Source organism: Lampris incognitus, chromosome 1 (genome assembly GCF_029633865.1).
Source record: "Lampris incognitus isolate fLamInc1 chromosome 1, fLamInc1.hap2, whole genome shotgun sequence".
NCBI classification, from domain to species: domain Eukaryota; kingdom Metazoa; phylum Chordata; class Actinopteri; order Lampriformes; family Lampridae; genus Lampris; species Lampris incognitus.
In genome coordinates, this window is record NC_079211.1 from 146,736,067 (window position 1) to 146,752,122 (window position 16,056).

Genomic DNA, 16,056 nt, shown 5'->3' on the forward strand with positions numbered 1-16,056 from the left:
TCAGCTCAGAGACGTCTTCCAAACAGAAATAACCAATGAAGACTGAATTACTGGTATTCTCTGCCAATGTGGTGCAACATGTGACAGAAGCCTACTTTTATAAAAAAAATTTAAAAAAAAGGTAAAAAGTCGTGGGTTTTTTTTTTTTGTGCTTTTCCCCTCTTTTTTACCCCAATTACACTTGGCCACTTACCCTTTTTCCGAGCCCGGTCACTGCTCCACCCCTTCTGCTGATCCAGGGAGGGCTGCAGACTACCACATGCCTCCCTTGATACATGTGGAGTCGCCAGCCGCTTCTTTTCACCTGACGGCGAGGAGTTTTGCGCGTGGGAGGATCACGCTATTCCCCCCAGCCCCACCCCCCTTCGAACAGGTGCCCCAACTGACCAGAGGAGGCGCTAGTGCAGCGACAAGGACACATACCCACATCCGGCTTCCCACCCGCAATCACGGCCAATTATGTCTGTAGGGACACCCGACCAAGCTGGAGGTAACATGGGGATTCGAACCGGCGATCCTCGTGTTGCTAGGCAATGGAATAGACTGCTATGCTACCCGGACGCCCACAAGTCTAGTTTTACTTTTTCACTGAATTGAAGTTCCGGTGGTTTCAGTTACACGTGACAACAGACAGTAGCGTTAGCATAGTGTTAGCTTAGCGTTAGTATAGCAGAGCAGCGTGTGTGGTTCACCAGTCTGTTGCTGTGGCGACGGTTGTGGAGGCTGAACAGGATGGAAGAGGTGGCAGACAAACAAAGGAGCTAGTGAGAGAGCCAGAGATGGACCTGTCCCTCCTCCTTTTAGAGCCAAATGCTGAGGACCTTCATGTTCTGCCCGTCACATCTGGGTACCGCTACACATGAGCAACAAGCTTGGAGGCTAACGAGGCTTTCTTTAAATGGTTTGGTCTCTGGACAAAGTTAACGAGGGGCTGTAAACTTTTTTTTTTTTTTACCATTCTTGGGCAACCTCCCAGCTTTGCTTTCTGAGTGCAACTTGAAACGTTTAAAGTAAACTGAATGTGGGGGTTTAATTTAAACCGGGACAGAGGAAAGAACAACCAGAACCAGCTCCCTCACTAAAGAACCGGTTCCCTTACTAGAAGTACTTGCTGTCTGGGCAGCAGAGAGACTTTAAAGAGGATGACAGTACACCGCAGGACAGCTTTTTATTCCAGCTAAAAATCCAGAATGTGATGTGGACCTTTTAAACTTCCTCCTTCCAGAGCGCAGCTCCTTCACTGACCTTGGAAACGAAGGTAGAAGTAAAATAAAATGTCCGGTCATACTGAAGGCACCACCGGTGGCGCAGCGGTTAGCGCGGTCGCCTCACAGCAAGAAGGTCCTGGGTTCGAGCCCCGGGGTTGTCCAACCTTGGGGGTCGCTCCGGGTCGTCCTCTGTGTGGAGGTTGCATGTTCTCCCCGTGTCTGCGTGGGTTTCCTCCCACAGTCCAAACACATGTAGGTCAGGTGAGTCGGCCATACTAGATTGTCCCTAGGTATGAATGTGTGTGTGTGTGGGGTGGGGTGGGGTGGGGTGGGGTGGGGTGGGGGGGGGGGTGATGGACTGGCGGCCTGTCCAGGGTGCCTGTCAGGGTGTAAGCGGTTCGGATAAGGGATGGATGGATGGTCACACTGAAACACAGACTATCTTAAAGAAGACCTTTCTTGCGGGGGGGGGGGGGGGACTGCTGACTCTGACCCCAGGTTCCTCTGTACCCCACCTGCCTGGTTGCTTCGCGTGTGCTGCTTCAAACTTGGCAAACTTTGACATTTTTTCTTTTGTCAGTTAAAAGTGAGGTATTGGGAACATTGCTTTTGTTTGTAATCATTTTTGTGTAAATTTATGCAGTTTTAATTGTACTCTCGGCACCACTGAAAACGAGGGCATGCACGATTCCTCGACATTTAAATAAAGGTTGAATGAATGAATATTTACAATTCAGAAGGGTGTAGAATTAACCTTCTCTGCTGAAGCGTCATCAGAACGTAGCCTGTGTGGCAGACATTTAGTTTGTGGTCTACGTAAACACGCTACTAACACTTACAAACTGCTTCCAGTGCTGTCGACACATGCACGTGAGGTCCCGTATGAATAAATTACCATTTTTTAATCTTTCCATAACTCAAACATTGTTGTTCAGCACAGCCCTAGTAAGGCCTACTGTTGTGTTGTAATCCATCCATCCATCCATCCATCCATCCATCCATCCATCCACCAACCCATCCATCCAGCCATCCATCCACCCATCCACTCATCCATCCACTCATCCATCCATCCACCAACCCATCCATCCATCCATCCATCCATCCATCCATCCATCCATCCATCCATCCATCCACTCATCCATCCATCCACCAACCCATCCATCCAGCCATCCATCCACACATCCATCCATCCATCCACTCATCCATCCATCCACCAACCCATCCACCCATCCACACATCCATCCATCCAGCCACCCATCCATTATCCAAGCCGCTTATCCGAATTTGGGTTGCGGAGATGCTGAAGCCTATCCCAGCAGTCATTGGACGGCAGGCGGGGAGACACCCTGGACAGGCCGCCAGGCCATCAAAGGGCCAACACAAACACACACACACACACACACACACACACACACACACACCTAGGGACAATGTAGTACGGCTGATCCACCTGACCTACATGTCTTTGGACTGTGGGAGGAAACCGGAGCCCCCGGAGGAAACCTACACAGACACGGGGAGAACATGCAAACTCCACACAGACGACGACCCGGGACGACCCCCATGGGTGGACTACCCCGGGGCTCGAACCCAGGACCCTCTTGCTGTGAGGCAACTGCACTAACCCCTGCACCACTGTGCTGTAGTCCACACATTCGCAAATGCGAAGCAGAATATAATTTCAGTAAATATGAAGACGAACATGACGGGTAAAAACAGACCGGAGCGGAAGCTTTACAACCCCGTCTGCCGCGGTGATGGGTAATGATTATAGCGCATTCCCTGCAACACAATGTTTAAGACTTTTCTTCAGTACAATGAGAATGACATTTTCAAAACTAGCTACAGCTACATAATACATGTAGCCTTGTGAGAGAGAGAACCCCCCCCCCACACACAAACACACCTTTTCCAAATGTTATATTAATCCCGATATCCTTAAAACTTGTAGTTCAAGATCCCCCCCTCCCAATCTTTCCAGAACTATGTCAAATCCAGATTTCTCCTCCTTCTCTTCCTTCTTTATTTATGAAAACAACAAAAAAACAACAACCAACAACTACTGCTTAAACCCGAGGTAGGCCATGAAGGAACCATCAGCCTCTGGTCAGACCACATAGAGGCCCTGCTTGGCAGATTCTGCTTGTCATCATCCGCTTGGAGGGATTCTGATTAGTGACCAGGACGTCAAGTCTAGTTAACATCACGGCTTTCACAACATGACATTATGGGATGTCATTCTGAGCCAATGGAGCCGACCCCAAGAAGGGTCAGCCCTGGTGAGCGTAACAAAAAAAAAGGGCTGATGGGTAACGTAGTCAATTTGTGCACTCTGGCATAGACATGGACCAGAAGTTCATGGCAGACTCGAGCGGCCCAGAGAGAACTGCGGTCAAAACGAGGGAAGGGGAGATGTGAGTTGGATTGATTTGGTTGTCAGAGAAGCCCCATGTACCCGGCGTGCGCGGAGTTTGCGGGTGGGTGGGGGGCAGGGGGAGCATAATTACATAATTGGAATAATTACGTTTGGCATGACCAGATATTTTATCAATATTTCAAATAACACAAAACAACTAAATGGTACTAGGTAATACATCTGAGTTCATATACTGCTTTAGTAAAAACAAAAAAAAAATGTTCAGGGCTCTGGGTCATGTGACGAGTGACACGTACGCTAACGTAAATCGAACCAGCGATTCTCAGCTAGCATACGTGGGTAATAACGTTGTAGCTATCTAGTCGGCACGAAAATATGGACATGAGGAGAGTTTTAAAACGTCGAGCTCCAGACGACACAAGTGGTCAGCCATTGGGATCTAACAAGGGTACAACACAAACATCACTAACCGATGATAACGATAGGCAAAACGATACTGCTGTGAACTCGGAGGAAACTTGGAGCAGCTCTGGATCAGCAGCAACTGCTAGCAGTCCTGACGGTCACCCCGCAGACGCACTAGCTAGCCGAACTAGCTAGCCGAACTAGCTAGCCGAACTAGGTAACACAGATGATCTTGGAGCTGTCCTACGCAACCTACTCTGCCCCAATTCCCCTCAAAATGTTTCGGAAGTACAAAGCGATCGTTCTCCACTTACTTCTACAAGAATTGCCCTTGGCTTGAGGATTCAGTTAGAAAGGATGCCGTCTACTGTTTTGCTTGTCGTCGTTTCCAGACTGAAAGCTGCGTCGAGGATGCTTTTAGAAAAGGGCATGAGTGACTGGAAAAACCTGAGCAGTAAACTAGAGAAACACGGAGAAAGCCAGGCCCATCTGAACCGTAAATGGAATAACTTCCAAGCCAGCTCATCCTCCAATGGATCTACTGCAGCTCAACTGTCCGAAAGCCATAAAGCTATAGTCGAAAGGAACAGAGGTTATCTACGCAAAGCAGTCGATGTTGTGAGGTTACCGTCTGAACTGGGATTACCCTTTCGTGGGCACAAGGAGGGAGAAGAAGAGTCACGGTCGCGTGGCAATTTCCTCGAAATTTGCAATTTCGTATCGAAATACGACGCCGATTTTGAAAACACGCAATCCAATTATTTCAACGCCACGAGCCCAGATGTTCAAAATGAAATAATCGACATCTGCGCACACATGCTTTACGACAACATTGCTGAGAAGGTGCAGGAAACTGGACTTTTCTCTATAGTTGCGGACGAGGCGAGATCCTCCAAAACCGAGCAGCTGCCAGTGTGCATACGATCTGCTGAGGAATTGCAAATCAAGGAGCGTTTTTTGTGTTTTATGGTTTGCTCTGCATCTCGCAACGCGGCCGGGATTGTGGAGGCCGTCTACAAAGGGCTTGGGATATGTGTGGTGTTAAAAACCTTCCTGGGCATTATTGACAATGTGTATTCACTGTTTTCAGACCCGTCTAACCACCAGAGATTTATTCAACTCCAAAAGACACGGAACGTGAAAGTAAGTGAAGTAGTTCAGCCCGGTGAGACGAGATGGGCGTGCAAGTGGAGATGTGTGAATTCAGTAAAAAGTCACAAGTCCGCGGTGGTGTAGCGGTCTAAGCATCGGCTTTGTGTCGATGCAGTTGCCCACTGGGGACCGGGGTTCGCGCCCCGGTCTCGTCAGATCCGACTATGGCCGGACTCGACGAAGCAGCAATATTGGCAGCGCTGTCTTCGGGAGGGGGGCGGAGTCGGCTTGTGTTCGTCATATGAATGCGTCTCTGTGTGTGTCGGAAAAAGCAGTGGTTCAGCCTGGAGTCGCCTTGTCACGAAAGTGGCGAGGCGACTCCTTCGAGACTGCCAGCCGGAGAGATCCAGTTGGCGAACGCACGCAGTACGAGGGTGGGGGTTTGGATTAAAATAGGGATCGATTGGCCACCAAATTGGGAGAAACAGGGAAAAATCAGAAATAATTTTTTTTTTTTTTTTAAAGTCACTACTCTGCAATTACGGGAGAGAAATTAGTGAAGAGGGAGAGAAGTGGTCAGCGGACGCCAGTGGTATCCATGACTTCGTGTCGATAATGTCATTCGTTACAAGCCTCGTTGTGTTTGAGGAGATGCTGCGTGTGATCCATGTTACGCACAAGGCCCTACAGTCGTCCAACGGCACACTGTCCGAAGCTGGGGCCCATACCGGCAGCCTAGAAGCACACTTGGTGTCTAAAAGACGGGCAGACTCCTGGAGCGATGTGGGGAAGTCAGTCAAACAGGTCTGCCTGGACAGCAACATTGCCCTGCCCGAAGAACACACTGACCGCCAGATTCACGTCCCCGCGGGCAAGCCCGCCCGCACCCAAAAGAAAACGACTTTCAAATCCGCCCACCTCCCTCGACGGTTTCTTGATTCCCAGTACTCTAGGGAGGGCAACGGGAAACAACCCACCAAGAAACAGCAAATAGGTGTGGTTATCAGCAGAGGCTTTATCTTCCCGTGCTGGACACTCTCCTCCACGAGCTGGAAAGGAGGTTCTCTGGAGAGTCCGTGGAGCTTGCACGCGCCTGTGCCGCAGTTTTGGCATGCGACGAAAATGGAACTGATCCACTATTACAAAAATACACCCCGGCACTAAAAGTTAACCCCCTTCTTGTTGCAGCCGACACGAAGCTCGTCGAAGCCTCTGCTGACCCGCCGATTTCAATTGAGCATCTTAAGAAAGCTGTTAAAAAAACAACCTACCCCAAATCTCTATGAAGTTTTACAGTGAACTCTCACTCTGCCCATTGGGTCATCTAATCAAATCAAATCAATTTTATTTGTGTAGCCCAATATCACAAATTACAAGTTTGCCTCAGTGGGCTCAACAGCAACACAACATCCTGTCCTTAGACCCTCTGGTCGGATAAGGAACAACTCCCTAAAACACCCCTTTAACAGGGAGAGAAAATAGGAAGAAACCTCAGGGAGAGCAACAGAGGAGGGATCTCTCTCCCAAGACGGACAGCGTGCAATGGATGTTGTGTTCACGCAATTTACATAATACAACACTGAAAGAGGATAACAGAATTATAATGGACATAAAATAAATAAATCTACCTCTGAGAGACGCTTCTCTGCGGTGAGGAGGGTAAGGAACTGGCTGCGGGTGACGACGGGAGCAGCCAGGTTTTCTTCTCTTGCGATCCTTCACATCGAAAGCGACATTACGGCCAAGCTCTCACCTGAGACCATTGTCGACGCATATGCAGGACGCAAAAAAGCGCAAATTACTGTTACACTAGTCTGGACATCTTGCCGTGCCCACGTTGCAAAAAAGGCCTAAATGCCATTTGCTGTTTTTATTGCACTTTGTTTAAAAAAAGGTGGACAGGCCTTGTTCACCTGTTTGGAGCTGGCTTGTGACTATGACGTGCGTAGGCCTTGTTGGAGACACCATGACCTTTTTTGTGGATCTACTGATCGCTGGATTACTTTTTGTCGTGTCATTGGATTATGGCAAAATACGGATTTTTTTATCTTAACGTTTTATGGTGATTGCGCTTCGTTTCTGCGTTTGGAGAAGCATCTCAACATACTGTAAGTCGAACACTTCCTTAATTCCTGGAGACGCCCCTTTGATTTAGGACTTTATTTACATTGGGGCTGTTGCATTCAGTTTAATGTTTAAGTGTCGGGGCAATCCGCCACCTTGTGTCTATTGCGTTCCAAGACAGCCGTGCCGTGATTGGATTTCATAAAGGCGAATTGTTAAATTGTTACGATGTAATTTCAAATCTGCTTTAAAAATAATCATATATGTTTATTTAACATGTTTGTTTTGTCCATATCTGCTCGTGCTGTGTTCCCAGGGTGGTAGGCCAGGTCTCAGCTGTTACAATGAGTTTGGGGTTTTTTTGCTCCCCCTGGCTCGAATGTCAAACTCCGCCTATGGTACCCGGAGTCTCCTGCTGCAGGGTATAATTTTTTTTGGGGGGGGGGGGCACCTCGTCGGCAGCAGGGCCAGGGAGGGGACCTCAGGGATGTAATCCACACAGCAGGCTGACCTGGAGAGCTACGGCAACAAAACCAACAGCCAGTGAGCAGAGGGTCACCACAGTATGAGGTTTAACCTGATCAAGGGCGAAATTCGTTTTTATACGCGTTACTCGCGCGAGTTTGGTCGCAGGATCGAGTGCAGGAGTCCACGACGATCAGCTTGTCCTCCATTTCCTGACTCAACAGGACGCCAGGAGGATCTCAGCGCTGATTAGGCTTTCGCGACACCGTCACGCGAATTTCTCGCACAAGTTAAATATTTTCAACTCGCGCAAATACGCGAATGACGCGAAATTCGCATCTTTGCACTGACTTTATGTGTGATCTCATTACGCGAAAAAAACTGCTTCGCGTTTGGTGTGAATACAACATAAGGGTTTCAAGAGTCAAAAGGGGGGACATTAGCAACTTATCACTAAAGACTTCCTTTAGGGACACTTGAAAAGAAAGGTGAAGGATTGAGAAGTGTTGTCACGGCCCACAAACCCTTACAAAGGGCTTCCTTCAGAGGATGCAGGCGAATGTATCAGCAGAGAGTCTCTTCGTTTTTGGTATTCGGGGTAGGTTGCAGGGAAGTCTCCTGTATTGTGGCTTTGCAAGGTAAAAGACACCGACTAAGATGAAAAGGTGCTGACCTCGTCTGAACTGGACAGCTAAATAGCCGTTACTGCTACATGAGAGCTAATGAAGAGCTGCCATGTTGGAATCACGGCAAGTGCTCACCGGGTAGTGTTCTACCTCTGCTATCACAAGCTAAACTAAAGCATTAAAACAGCAGTTGTACACTTTCTACACTGTCTGCTTAAATCCATGTCTCTCCACCCCTTTGTAAAGGCTCGGTACAAATCATTCCCAAAGGATCCTGATCCACAAGGGAAGGGGTGTTCTGTAAAAGTAGCACACTAGCGCTTCACCTCCGATTGTCTTTCATTCATTTTACATTTCATTCCCTAAAAAAAAAAAATCACAGCGGACACAACAATGCCTGACAGCTGTCCTCGACTGACAAAATGTGGGTTGAGGACGGCGAGTTAATCCTCCCATCCACACACGATCAATAGGGGTGATTATTTTCTCTCGGCCTCTGGTCAAAGGGATGAATTATCTGGTTGGTCTGGAGGGATTTCTTCCCTTAATGGCCGGTGAAATGGAACACCGTCACCCTGTCACCCTAAAGGCATCCCTTTCCTTAAAATACCCGGTCCAAACAAACCCCGTTCTGGCCTAAATGGATTACATGACTTCAATGTCAGGCCTTAAATGAACAAGTTCTCTGATATAAAGGGACACTGGCTTTTCTTTGTGGCCAAACAGAGAGCGGGAAAACTGACAGAGGAGGAGCAGGATACTGGAGACAGGCGGCTCCCTTTACGAACATCCCCAGTGGAACTCAGCCTCCACCGGCCATCTGCTGTTTCCACAACACTTGACCCAGATCCATATCCTCACCACCTCCACCTCCCCTCTCCGATATACCCCCCCCCCCCCGAATTCTGCCTCTCTCCCTCTCCCTGTCTTGGATGTACGATCCTTTTTATACCTTCACTTAATCCCCAACAAACACCACCAATATCCCACACCCACCCCACCCCAAATCTCAATCCCCCGCCTCGTTTCTTGCCACCTTCCACCTGCTTCCTTGCTTTTACATCCCTCCCCCATTGCCCTCTGAGGTCATGTAAATGTCAAATAATAATATGGAACGCTCCCTCTCACACAGATGCAGGTGCAAGAGGATGGGGAAATGGAGAAGGGGAGGGGGAGCACTACATACCTGGCTCTGGGGTGTTGTGCTCTTCCTTCATGGCTAAGGAGGACAGGGTGATTTTCAACCTGAGTCTGGGGTCTGTGGTGTTGCAGACCAGGATGGCTGCCTCCGGGATGCACGACCGCACCTCGTACTTGTCGTCAGTCAGCGTCTGTAATGATGGGGGTAAAACAAGATTAATGTAAACAAACAAACAAATAAATAAATGAAAAAATACAAAATGCAAATGCAAAAAAATACAAAATCTTGTTCAAAACGAGGCTGTAGTTCTCCTATAAAGGCAAAGCTTTGTTGCGCCACTATTTGCACAAACAAGCTCATGTCAAGGCTAGGCTTTTAGTGTGGTCGTGTGGAGTGCGGGGAGGTGTGTTGAAGGTGTCTGGCTGGGAGAGCCTGGTCTGCTGGGTCCTGTGGGGCCAAGGACCACGGCCCTGCCTGGAGCTGCGCCCGAAGAGGAAACACCGAGGGCGGTCTGACAGGACGCGGAAGCGGGGCAGGCTAAGCTAACTGCTAGCCCATGCAGACCGGCAGTCCCGACAGTCATCCTGGCTGGCGTTCTACAGGACAGTGATTTTTTTTTTGTAGTTAGATATATGTGTTAGTCTGGATATATGTGTTCTTGTAGTTTTTGGCTATGTGTTCTTGTCTTTTGTTTTGTGGTTCTGATTCTGATTCATGTGCAGAATCTCTGGCCTACGAATCGACCTGAGTACAGCAAATATATGATTTTATTTAAATTGACAGATCCTAAGCAGAGATGGACCAACATCACTTTTCCGCTGCCGATACAATTTTTTTTTTCTCTCCCTTTTTCTCCCCAGTCGTATCCGGCCAAATACCCCACTCTTCCGAGCCGTCCCGGTCGCTGATCCACCCCCTCCGCCGATCCGGGGAGGGCTGCAGACTACCACATGCCTCCTCCCATACATGTGGAGTCGCCAGCCGCTTCTTTTCACCTGATAATGAGGAGTTTCACCAGGGGCACGTAAGTGTGTGGGACGATCACGCTATTCCCCCCAGGTCCCCCTGCCCCCGAACAGGTGCCCCGAGTGACCATAGGAGGCGCTAGTGCAGCGGACCAGGACACACACCCACATCCGGCTTCCCACCTGCAGACTCGGCCAATTGTGTCTGTAGAGACGCCCGACCAAGCCGGAGGTAACACGGGGATTCGATCTGGCGATCCCCTGCCGATACCAATTTTGAGTACGAATTGTTACCGAGGACTGACCCGATCCATTAGTTTTTCTAAACAGTTCAGACTAAGACCATAAGTTTGGGGTCAGTGGACAAAATAATTGAGACAGAATCTGTGTTTTTCAGCCGTTAAAGTAATACGGGCTTCCATGTGGCAGAAATGCAGTAACTCCAGACATTTTGCTTTTATTCATATCAGATTTTTGTTGGGTAAAATCTCCGATCCCGATACTCCATTTCAGCCTGGTGTCAGCCCGATATCCAAAATCTCTAATCCTAAATTCCACCCACTCTTGATTGCTGTTGCCATCTCGGCCATTTTACTGTCCTCCAACATAGCGCTATCAAATCCATTTAGCAAGCTACTGCAAGTCATAACTGATGACTTCTGGAGGGAGTAATTCTTAGTATTATATCATTCAGATGGGGCGGCACGGTGGCACACTGGTTAGCACGCTCGCCTCACAGCAAAAAGGTCCTGGGTTCGAGCCCCGGGGTAGTCCAACCTTGGGGGTTTGTCCCGGTCCGTCCTCTGTGTGGAGTTTGCATGTTCTCCTCGTGTCTGTGTGGGTTTCCTCTGGGGGCTCCGGTTTCCTCCCACAGTCCCAAGACATGTAGGTCATCCACCATACTAAATTGTCCCTAGGTATGAATGTGTGTGTGGTCCCTGTGTGATGGCCTGGCAGCCTGTCCAGGGTGTCTCCTCGCCTGCTGCCCAATGACTGCTGGGATAGGCTCCAGCCTCCCCGTGACCCTGAGAGCAGGACAGGCGGTTCGGGTAATGGATGGGTGGATATTATTCAGATCTACAGCGCTGACAAACAGAAACTCGTGTCTCACGTGCTATGAATGATTCGATACCCACGGGCCTTTCATCTTCAGAAGAGTTTCTGTATCTGCTAATAAATTCCGGTACACGCAACCACCTCATTTTATTTCCAGGATTTGTTTTATATTCGAGGTCGTGTGCTCCAGCTCTGCTCATTGAGAGCTGACCCCATCCATCAGCTGCTCCCCCTGACAGCTTCTCCACAGCTCAGCGCAGGAAATGAGAGCTTCAGAGGGATTCCTCCCTCGATGGTGAATCCAGAATGGCAGCTGTGGCAGGTAATTAATTCTACGATGGAAGCGCAAGGAACCATGTTTATCTTCCGAGCCCAAATGGCGTCTGCTTTTTGCTGGGGGGGTTTTCTTTAAGCTAGCAGGGCTTATCCACATGCTCAAGAGATGAGCCGGTGGTGGCTTGCCGTGGCTCTGGGACAAAACCTGATTCACTGTGGCCTTTGGCTAAAAGTTGAAATAGCTTTAGTCTCCACAGCTTTGTGTTACATTTGCTAAAAAAGGTTTGAAAACTGAGGTGGAATGGGAAGGCAGCATTTAGACTGTACAGATAAATGGCAATCGAGTCATCTCCTCCCCAAAGAAACACCATACATGAAGAGACATGTGTCCTACCAGTGACATCATCCCCACCTACCTGCTTGCCCTGTAATGGCCTGGCGGCCTGTCCAGGGTGTCTCCTCGCCCGCCGCCCAATGACTGCTGGGATAGACTCCAGCATCCCCGTGACCCCGAGAGCAGGATAAGCGGTTTGGATGATGGCTGGTGTCCCACCAGTGTTTCCTCTAGGAACATACTATTAGTGGGCCGGGTTGGTGAGGTGTAGGTATGGGGTCCGCTGGATAGAAATGTTTGCCTGGCTCGCTTCTTTTACTTGGTCTCTTCGTCTTACCAAGGCTACCATTAAACTCTTTGCAGCCGTCTTGTTACACCCTTCTTGTGGTGTAGTTACGTAATTAAAACAGGTAATTAATTACCCATCCATCCATTATCCAAGCCGCTTAGCCCAACTGAGGTCGTGGGCTGCTGGAGCCTATCCCAGCAGTCATTGGGCAGCAGGCGGGGAGACACGCTGGACAGGCCGCCAGGCCATCACAGGGCCAGTATCTTTTATTCACTCTAGAAGGAACGGTATAAGTCACATTCAGAGGGGTGGGCGCAGGTGTGTTGGGGCCCCATGCACTGATGGGAGTGTGGGGGTCACATCACCACATGGTGTGAAAATACTAGTTGTCTCATCCTGCGATCAGTGACCTTTCACCACTGTGTTGAGTATAAATCAGTTGCCACGGAGAACAAATTGTGAACATGACATTGTCATCACTGTGTTACATGAGACATCCACTGAAATACCAGAGAGCGTCTCAAATCTGAACCGCCCACAGTGCTGCAACTCTCCTGCGTGGATTTCCTACGAGACAAAGTCACATTTCATTGAAAAACTATCAGAGAGCTACAAATGATTCTTTTGAAAACCTGTACTACCATGGTACCGTAAAACAAACCTTTGGTGCACATATGTGCTTTCCTTTTAACTGAAAAGGAAAACGTTCATTTTAACATTTTACAGAGGGGGGGATTAGTGGTGGGCTCACCCGCACATGCAGGGTACTGAATGTCAAGCACATACATATATATATACACCTATCTACTCCTACTTTCAGCTGCTCTCGTTAGGGGGCGCCACAGCGGCTCATCCGTTTCCATCTCTTCCTGTCCTCTGCATCTTCCTCTGTCACACCAGCCACCTGCATGTCCTCCCTCACCACCTCCATAAACCTCCTCTTTGGCCTTCCTCTTCTCCTCTTCCCTGGCAGCTCCATATTCAGCATCCTTCTCCCAATATACCCAGCATCTCTCCTCCACACATGTCCAAACCATCTCAATCTTGTCTCTCTTGCTTTGTCTCCAAACCGTCCAACCTGAGCTGTTCCTCTAATATACTCCTTCCTAATCCTGTCCTCCTTCATCACTCCCAGTGAAAATCTTATCATCTTCATCTCTGCCACCACCTCCAGCTCCACCTCCTGTCTTTTCATCAGTGCCACTGTCTCCAAACCATACAACATAGCTGGTCTCACTACCATCTTCTAAACCTTCCTTTTAACTCCTGCTGGTACCCTTCTGTCACAAATCACTCCTGACACTCTGCTCCACCCACTCCACCCTGCCTGCACTCTCTTCTTCACTCCCCGTTACATTGGACAGTTGACCCCAAGTATTTAAACTTATACACCTTGGTCACCTCTACTCCTTGCATCCTCACCATTCCACTGTCCTCCCTCTCATTCACGCATATGTATTTCATCTTGCTCCTACTGACTTTCATTCCTCTTCTCTCCAGTGCATACCTCCACCTCTCCAGGCTCTCCTCCACCTGCTCCCTACTCTCACTACAGATCACAATGTTATCCGCAAATATCATAGTCCACAGAGACTCCTGCCTGATCTCATCCATCAACCTGTCTATCACTGCTGCAAACAAGACAGGGCTCAGAGCCGATCCTTGATGTAATCCCACCTCCACCTTGAACCCATCTGTCATTCCAGCCACACACCTCACCACTATCACACTTCCCTCATACGTATCCTGCACCACTCCTCCATACTTCTCTGCAACTCCCGACTTCCTCATACAATACCACACCTCCTTTCTCGGCACTCTGTCATAAGCTTTCTCTAAATCCACAAAGACACAATGCAACTCTTTCTGGCCTTCTCTATACTTCTCCATCAACATCCTCAAAGCAAACATCACATCTGTGGTGCTCCTTCCTGGCATGAAACCATACTGCTGCTCGCTGATCATCACCTCTCCTCTTAACCTAGCTTCTATTACTCGTCCCCATACCTCCTTGCTGTGGCTGATCAACTTTATACCTCTGTAGTTGCTGCAGTTCTGCACATCACCCTTGTTCTTGAAAATTGGTACCAGTATGCTTCTTAATGATAATAGTAATAATAATGATAATAATAACAAGTTAAACTTATATAGCGCTTCTCTAGCACTCAAAGTCGCTCTACAGTAAATGAGGTGAAACAAGACAACAGATAAACACAACACAGACATACGGGGGTGGATGGGGAGAGGGGCTACGAGAGGGAGAAGCGGCAGCCACACACGAGACCAGCAGTACTCTCCCACTAAGACAGATACAAAACGGCAAGAAACACAAACATAAATCATATAAATCACAGAGGAAGTCTGAGGAGGAAGAGCTTCTCCACTCCTCAGTCATCCTCTCACTTTCCAAGATTGTGTTAACCAATCTAGTTAAAAACCCCACCGCCATCTTTCCTAAACATCTCCATACCTCCACAGGTATGGAGATGTCATCAGGACCAACTGCCTTTCCACTCTTCATCCTCTTCATAGCTGCCCTCACTTCCTCCTTGCTAATCCACCGCACTTCCTGATTCACTATCCCCACATCATCCAACCCTCTCTCTCTCTCATCTTCTTCATTCATCAGCCCCTCAAAGTATTCCTTCCCTCTTCTCGGCACACTCTCCTCGCTTGTCAGCACATTTCCATCTCTATCCTTGATCATCCTAACCCGCTGCACATCCTTCCCAGCTCGGTCCCTCTGTCTAGCCAGTCGGTACAAGTCCTTTTCTCCTTCCTTTATTTTATACATATATTTCTATTTTATTTTTTTGACATGATGAAGTGTTCTTTAATGTGTGTGTGTGTGTGTGAGCCCTGTGATGGCCTGGCGGCCTGTCCAGGGAGTATAGACACATATATTTCTTATTAAAACAAACAGCAATGAAATCTTTGACCGTTTTTTTTAAATAAGGCTCATTACAACAGTTTTCCTTTCAAGAGTCTAAATTCAACATAGCTGACCGAGGGAATTCGATCCGTTTCTTCACAACCGATGCTACAAACTAAACAAGCTGACCAAGGCGTTCCCAGGCCGGATTGGACATGTAGTCCCTCCAGCGAGTTCTGGGTCCACCCTGGGGTCTCCTCCCAGTTGGCCGTGCCCAGTAAACCTCCACAGGAAGGCGCCCAGGAGGCATCCTGATCAGAGGCCCGAACCACCTCAACTGGCTCCTTTCGATGAGAAGGAGCAGCGGCTCTACTCCGAGCTCCCTCCGGGTGTCCGAGCTCCTCACCCTATCTCTAAGGCTGAGCCCAGACACCCTACGGAGGAAACTCATCTCAGCCGCTTGTATCCACAATCTCACCCTTTCGGTCACTAATATTCTTAAATATTATGTTATGAAAAAAGAAAAAAAGAGCTCTCCGGGGCAAAACCAAAATGAAAACTCAAACTTGATAGCAGTGAAACGGGGCTATGTGGTGGTGCCTACAGACCCCCCACCAAACCAAAGAAACCAAACAAAAAATACTCACACACCATCCCCACTACATCCCACTCCACGCACCACCTCCCACTCCACATCCCACTCCACATCCCACCACATCCCACTCCACACCATTCAACCAAAATCCAACATCTCCCCGCCCCCAATCACAACAAGAGTGCTCCCCTCCACAAATCCACTAAAAAACTCTCCTTCACTAACATAACTATACAACATATTAACATTCATTCATCCATCCATTATCCAAACCACTCATCCTCAAACTCA

General features: G+C 48.6%; 1 protein-coding gene across 1 annotated transcript in view; it reads right to left on the reverse strand.

Annotated features, from left to right (window-relative positions):
• Positions 1 to 16,056, reverse strand: part of LOC130113390 (spermatid perinuclear RNA-binding protein-like) — a 117,228-nt gene that overhangs the window by 44,029 nt on the left and 57,143 nt on the right. Inside the window, 1 exon segment of the mRNA XM_056280983.1 lies at positions 9,424 to 9,568. Within this exon segment, the coding sequence (XP_056136958.1) occupies positions 9,424 to 9,568 (145 nt within the window).